Source organism: Argentina silus (assembly GCF_951799395.1).
Source record: "Argentina silus genome assembly, chromosome: 2".
Lineage (NCBI taxonomy): Eukaryota > Metazoa > Chordata > Actinopteri > Argentiniformes > Argentinidae > Argentina > Argentina silus.
The window spans coordinates 26821227-26828790 of NC_139656.1; the positions used below are offsets into that span (position 1 = coordinate 26821227).

At 46.8% G+C, this 7564-nt stretch overlaps 1 protein-coding gene across 1 annotated transcript; it reads left to right on the forward strand.

Annotated features, from left to right (window-relative positions):
• Positions 1 to 600: 600 nt before the first annotated feature.
• On the forward strand, positions 601 to 6829 carry elmod1 (ELMO/CED-12 domain containing 1; the record flags this gene model as incomplete). The annotated part of the gene is made up of 10 exons (XM_083691099.1): positions 601 to 617; positions 2190 to 2335; positions 2467 to 2495; positions 2634 to 2731; positions 2982 to 3111; positions 3706 to 3839; positions 4133 to 4201; positions 4978 to 5028; positions 6088 to 6221; positions 6654 to 6829. The coding sequence occupies 10 exons, from the start codon at positions 601 to 603 to the stop codon at positions 6827 to 6829; spliced, it is 984 nt and encodes a 327-aa protein (XP_083547225.1).
• Between the last annotated feature and the right edge of the window lie 735 nt (positions 6830 to 7564).

The following is a 7564-nucleotide window of genomic DNA, read 5'->3' on the forward strand; positions in this document are numbered from 1 at the left end:
TCCCTCAGTGACGCTACCATCATGGAGGAAGAACAGGTACCTGCCATCGAGTGAAGAAGACAACCGCAACACGAACGCGACAACGACCTGCGGCAATTTATTGCGTCTCGTCCTCTCCTTTCTTGTTGCCTGTGAGTGCAATGGATTTGTTTGTGAATCGTCTACAGTAGGCTATATGCTCCTTTCGAATACGCATGATTGATTTGTTACTCTAGAGAGAGAGAGAGCTTGGATTAGGCTGCATGGTGTATGCATGGTGTGCCTGGGGTGCTAATTATTAGATTCATATCATTAATAAAGCTGCACCCGTCCATAAAACTGTTCAGCAACATTAATATGCTTGTCTTTAGGCTATAGGAAATGAAACCCAGCATATTGCAGACATATAGACGGGAGTATTTTAGTCCACATATGAGCCACGGTTAATCCGTCAGCACCACGGACAGCACCATGGCAACTCCCGACAAATAAGCCTTGCACTGGCAACGAGGCATGAAAACACTGTTTTCTTTTTTCTTTTTAGGACTATATCTACACTGGCTGGTAGACTACACTGGTCAATTCTAAAGACGAGTCAGAAGACGAAGCCAACTGAGGAAAATGAAGCATTTTTTGAGGTAAATACTACCTGTCTGTTGATGTATTCTCGGCTTTGGAATTCGCAATATTCCAGCCTGTAGGCTATGAAGAAGGGTCAGAGCTTTACTTCACGTATGCGGAGTAGTCGGCCTAAAGTCAGCCTTATTTTTTTTTCTCCATAATCTCTAGACATGTTGTTTTCCTATTGGCCTATATCTCGAATGAAAGCTATTGATAAGCGATTTAATGGAACACAATCTAGCTAAATGAATTGAACGGATACGACATTAATACGATTAGACCCTTTTCGTGCCCTTTCCCGAATTCTTCAGAGAGCTGTTAGGATGATGCTCGGTTGAACTAGTTAGTTAGCCCACAGTACCTCTTAATTACTGTGCATGTGTGTGCAAGCGCGCCTTCCCCGCCTTCTCCATAGTCCCTTGGCAGTGCTTAGTGCTCACGGTTCCACCACAGCTAATGGAGTTGGCAAATGTATGATTGAGCGCGCTGCGTGTGCTGCTTAGCATGCCAGTCTCGTTGGGAGGCAGTGTGTCCTCTGAGATGTGTAGTCTATGGTCAATGCGCTGATGTTAGATAAAGGCAACTGCTTTTTACACCTTTAATACTGACACCAGACCCAGTCCCCCATGCATAGGCCTACATATTTCTCTCTCTCTCTCTCTCTCTCTCTCTCACACACACACACACACACACACACACACACACACACACACACACACACACATACAATATGGCAGGCAGTCTTGCATAGGAGTGACCCAGTTCCAGTGGTGTTGTCAGTTCTGTGGTCCATTAGGAGATCGTATTGAGCACGACCCACGTCATACGTCTCCCTCTGCCCCAGTTAGGCATCTGAAATGGCCCTCTCAGTCCTAAATATGGAGCCTGAGGGTGGGAGGGAGAGAGAGTGGGAGAGAGAGAGAGAGAGACAGAGAGAGAGAGGGAGAGAGAGAGGGAGAGAGACAGACAGACAGAGAGAGAGAGAGAGAGAGGGGAAGAGAGAGAGAGAGAAAGAGATGGGGGTTAGGACAGAATGGATAGAGCGATACTCTTCATATCTAAAACAACATTAGGACTTAAGCCTTGAAGAAGAGACTTTCTGCTCAGATACGCAATGTATTTATGCCTCCACTCCTGTCTGCATCTCATCTGCATTTGTATTGTTCACCTGTCACCTGTCGAATGATGTGCTTTGATCAGTCCAAAAACTCCCCAGGCAGAAGTCCTCTCCTCCATGTGTTGAAATGCTTTCTCTCTCTCTCTCTCTCTCTCTCTCTCTCTCTCTCTGTCTTTCTCTCTCTCTCTATCTCTCTCTCTCTCTCTCTCTCTCTCTCTCTCTCTCTATCTCTCTCTGTCTTTCTCTCTCTCTCTCTCTCTCTCTCTCTCTCTCTCTGTCTTTCTCTCTCTCTCTATCTCTCTCTCTCTCTCTCTCTCTCTCTATCTCTCTCTGTCTTTCTCTCTCTCTCTCTCTCTCTCTCTCTCTCTCTGTCTTTCTCTCTCTCTCTCTCTCTCTCTCTCTCTCTCTCTCTCTCTCTCTCTCTCTCTCTCTCTATCTCTCTCTCACACTCTTTATCTCGCTTAACTCTCAGGGTTGTGACGCAGTTCTTTGTGTTCCTGTACTGTAAATGCCTGTGGCGGGGCCTGAAGTTTGTGATCAGGAAGGTCACAGGGCGTTGCGAGCTGCAGCGCATCTGCTACAACAACAAACCAGGGGCGCGCAGGACCCTCAAGATCGGTAGGCCTGCTCACTGCCTGAATGGATATGAATGTAGAATATGTTTGTGTCGTCAGTATTTGCCCTTTTGACTGAGTGACAGAATGGTGTCACTTGAGGGGTGAACGTGTTGTTTTACTTTGTCTTTCTAGAGTCCTCTCTCAGATACTCCAAGAATGAAGTGAGTAGACTTTGAATCTACCTGCATTTTGAAAACATATTCCACTCTACAGCTTTTTTTTTTTTTAACAGCCCTGTGATTGTGCATTCTTCTCACGTCTCCTCTTTAACGTCCTCCCCCTCCTCTTCTTCTCCCCAGCGGCTGCAGTCTGCCCTCAGCGTCCACCCAGACTCAGTGGAGAAGACCATCGATGACATCATGACCCTGAAGAAGATCAACCCCGACACAAACCCACAGTAAGACAGTATTCCGCCCTGGATGGATCCATCACGACAAACAACTGATTTTAACAGCTCACCTCACAACGTGGACCATATTGAATTTGAAGTCTTACACTCAAAGTGATTCAGACCTGGTTTAATACAGTATTATAATACCAATGTCCTCACACAGCTCAAGCCAAGCCGCATCCTTTGTAGGAGCTAACCTGCTGTAGGAATGCTTCCCCTCTTGGCTCACCCTGTTGTGTCCCTGACTCTCCCCCAGGCTAGGAATCTCTCTCCAGGCCAGCCTGTTCCAGATCGTGGGCTACAGGAGCCTGGTGGCGGAGGTGGAGAAGCTGCGCAGGGAACCGTACGACTGTGAGAACCCTGAGCATGAGGAGATGCTGATGAAGGTACTGATCTGTTGTCATCACCCTACATCATCCTGTTATCATCCTACATCATCCTGTTATCATCCTACAACATTCTGTTATCCTATAACCTTCTGTTATCATCCTACAACCTTCTGGTATCATCCTACATCATCCTGTTATCATCCTACAACCTTCTGTTATCATCCTACATAATCCTGTTATCATCCTACAACCTTCTGTTATCCTATAACCTTCTGTTATCATCCTACATCGTCCTGTTATCCTATAACCTTCTGTTATCATCCTACAACCTTCTGTTATCATCCTACATCATCCTGTTATCAACCTACATCATCCTGTCATCACCCTACATCATCCTGTCATCACCCTACATCATTCTGTCAAAACCGACGAGTGTGGCTGTTATCTGTTTTTATGGTGTTTGTATGTCACTGCTTGTTTACGAACTTAAAGGGACTGACTAGCTATGGTCAGCAGTCACTGATAACGAAGAGCTGTTCTTTCCTACGTGTTTGAAGAGGTTGAGGTTTATCTGACAACATCTGCTGATATTGTCTCTTATTCAGTATCTTCTATTGTTGAAACGTCTGTTTTTTCCCCCTCCCGCTGTAGCTGTGGAAGGCGCTGCGTCCTGACTCGCCACTCACTGGGCGAATCTCTAAGCAGTGGTGTGAGATCGGTTTTCAAGGCAACGACCCTAAGACTGACTTTAGGGGCATGGGTCTGTTGGGCCTTTACAATCTTCTGTAAGTGTGTGTGTTTGTGTGTGTGTGTGTTTGTGTGTGTGTTTGTGTGCCTGAGCGTCCAGGCTTCCTTTTTCAGGCAGGAGCAGTGTGTGTGTGTGTGTGTGTGTGTGTGTGTGTGTGTGTGTGTGTGTAAGATGAGTCATTGTGTCAGTACTTTCCTCTGCAGACAGAGTACTACAGAGTAGTTTATGAATCAGTGTGACTGTGTTTCCCTGTCCTTTGCAAACAGCCAGCGAAAGACAAGATACACAACCCACGTTTATGCTTTTCCTGTTTTTCCTCCTGTGCTGTAGATATTTTGCTGAGCATGACAAGGCCACTGCTCTCCAGGTGCTCCATGACTCCCTGCAGCCTAAACACAGGTGGGTCTCTCTCCCCCACCCCCTATCCCCCACCCCCCAGACCCTCTATGGCCCCGTGAATGGGCCACACTCTCTCCTCACACGAATGAATGATATCTTGAAGTCCCGGTCCAGAATGATATCATGAAGTCCATGTCCCACTGGTTTAGGAGTTAACATTGCAATGAGTTAAAAAAAACTGAACTCCATTTACCATATCTCTTTGTTGTTTTGACTGCTGGTTGATTTCCGCTCTTTCTTTGCCCTTGCTTCAGTCTGAGTGTGTCTGCTTTTCTGCAGTTGGGATGGCAGTTTCTTTTATTCATGTTGTTTGGTTTTGTTAGCTTTGATCAGCATCTCACTGGACACGCTCTCACTGTCTCATGCCACTGAACACGTTTTGCCTTTCCTTTCTTTCTCCACCTCCATTCTCTCCGTTCTCTCCATCCCTCTTTTCACCTGTAGGAGTATACCCAAAGAGGCAAGGTACTTCACCATTTCATTTTCATTCAGATCATTCTTTGCAACGTTAGCTAGTTTTGTGATCTTGTTTCTTTCCGTAACATGCTTACCACAGTTCTTTGTTTTAATCCGTTTAGTGGCAGTGAGTTTACTTTACCTTACTGTTGTTAAACTGTACTTTAGTATGAAAGCGATTTTGGTATTTTGTGCCTATTCTCCTGTCTTGTTTGGTTAGCTCAAGGTCTTAGTCGTTATCAAGAACAGAGTTGTTCTGTAGGTGCAGACTCACTCTCAGCTGAAGATAACAAAGGCCCTGACTATCTTTGTGTCCACAGCAAGATGAGTAAAGCTGAGTGGGAGCAGCAGAATTTAGACAAAGCCATTGGGTGAGTACCCAACTCCTCTCCACCACCCCCAGTGCATATGTATACCCTCCCTGTAGTTACCCTCCCTGTAGCTACCCTCTCAGAAGACAGGAGAGAAAAAAATGGCGAGTGAAGATTCATGGTGGATCCTTTGATATCCATGTTCCCCTCACACCATGGTGCTACAGTCTAGGGATAATAGGAGGTCTGGGGTGGTGCTGTGGAGTAGAGAGGGGCTGTCTCAGCAGTGCAGTAGCTCTGTGATGTCTGTATCCAGACTGTGTGTGTTTGTGTGTGTGTGTGTGTGTGTGTGTGTGTGTGTGTGTGTGTGTGTGTGTGTGTGTGTGTGTGTGTGTGTGTGTGTGTGTGTGTGTTGAGCACCCCTGTCTGTATTCTGAACCCTGCTGCTGTGTCAGAGGGTTTAAAGCAGGACACCGCTGTTGCTGCCTTGGCCTGTCATTTGCTTTCAGCCTGCATTAACTCTGATAAGTACCATGGGCTTACTGTGTGTGTGTGTGTGTGTGTGTGTGTGTGTGTGTGTGTGTGTGTGTGTGTGTGTGTGTGTGTGTGTGTGTGTATTGAGTATGCACAGTCTCCACATCCATTATCAATGCTCCACACACACAGACAGACACAGACAGACAGACAGACAGACACACAGACACACACACACACACACACACACACACACACACACACACACACACACACACACACACACACACACACACACACACACAGAGGACACAGACAGAGAAGCACACAGTGTTCATGTCATGATGCAGTCACAACAAGGTTTATAAGGAGATAAAATGTGAACAGAACTGGATGTTCCAGGATTCATCTCTTCTTATTCCTTCAGTTAAACTTTCCTCGATAAATTAATTTAGCCATAGGTCAAAACACACTGAGCAATATTTGTAATGCTTACACTACAGGAGTCCACGACAAAGAAAAGTGGATCTTTCAGTCAGGTCAATGTCAGAGCTTGTTTTTTTTTTAGGTGCACACTTGTAACATTCTTTAGACATTCTACCAAAGGGTTATACTCTGACCACAGCTTCTATCACTCAATTCCAGCTTCTCCTTTGCCATCGTGGGCATCAACATCACTGACCTGACCTACTCTCTCCTGGTGAGCGGTGCCCTGAAGACACATCTGTACAACGTGGCTCCAGAGATGCCCAGTCTGGCCCACTTCCAGCAGACTTTCTGTGAGTGTCCTGTGTCACCCTCCTACCGACTGTATCAGGGGAGGCTGGGTGCAGGCAGAAATCAGAGGACAGGCTCATTGTAATGCATGGAATGGAATGAGGAATGGCGTGTGTGACGCCATTCCTCATTACCATTCCATGCATTACAATGAGCCCGTGCTTAGATTTCTGCCTCCACACAGCCTCCCCTGGACTGAAGGTAAGACAGGTTTTTATCTAGGTCATCTTCATAGCAGTCATACTTCTCAGAGCAGGAGACTGCAATACCATATGGATGTGATTTCTTGTATATCAAACACTTCTCCGGCATTGTGGGATCCTATTATCTGCCAAGGGCAACCTGCAACGAAGAGGACCTGAAAGGTGGCCGTTGTCCTCCATGCGTCCTCAACTCTCGTGGTTCTGTCTGACTTTTGGTTCCTCCTCTTCCAGGTTACCTGATGCAGGAGTTCCACCGGTTCTGGATCGAGGAGGAGCCCTGTGACATCATGGAGTTCAACCGCGTGCGTTCCAAGTTCCACAGGAGGGTGCTGCGCCAGCTGAAGAACCCCGACATGGCGCTGTGCCCCCACTTCGCCGCCTCCGACCTCCACCTGGTCAACCTGTAGACACCCCTCCTGACCCCTCTTCACCACTGACCCCTCAATGTCTTGGCCCACTCTTGGGAACCGATCTAGGATCAGCTTATGGGCTCAACCCAGTCCTACAGTCACCATAATCTTAAGTGTAAAAAAACCCCAACTAAGTTAAACTGACTTTAGATCAGCGTCTTGGGGCAACTTCGTCCTACACCTCTCCGCCCCCCTCCCAGCTACGTCACGTCACTGCCAACCGCTCACCCAGCCAGCGCATACACACGCACACGCACACACACACGCACACACACACACACACACACACACACACACCTGTCCACCCCCTGCCTCTCCCCCCACAGCAACACCAGCACCACAGATGACCATGGCGATTGTAGGGGTGCATAAGGAGGCTGCACCACATTATCACTGAGTCATTGTTATTTGTTGCTTCATTTGTAGCTTGATTAATGATACGATTGTACGACAGCCATTAGTTGCCGGTTTTGATTAGTATGCATTTTATTCAACCATAACGGTTACAAGTGCTTTGTTTTCTCAACTACATTAGACCCTTGAGTATTGGGATTGATTTTGGTCCTCTGTGGCTCAGTTGGTAGAGCATGGCGCTAACAACGCTTAGGTTGTGGGTTTGCTGCTGTTTCCTGCAGGGACCATATATACTGAAATGTATGCACTCACTGCAATGTAAGTCGCTTTGGATAAAAGCGTCAGCTAAATGGCATACATTAAATGGCAAACATTAAT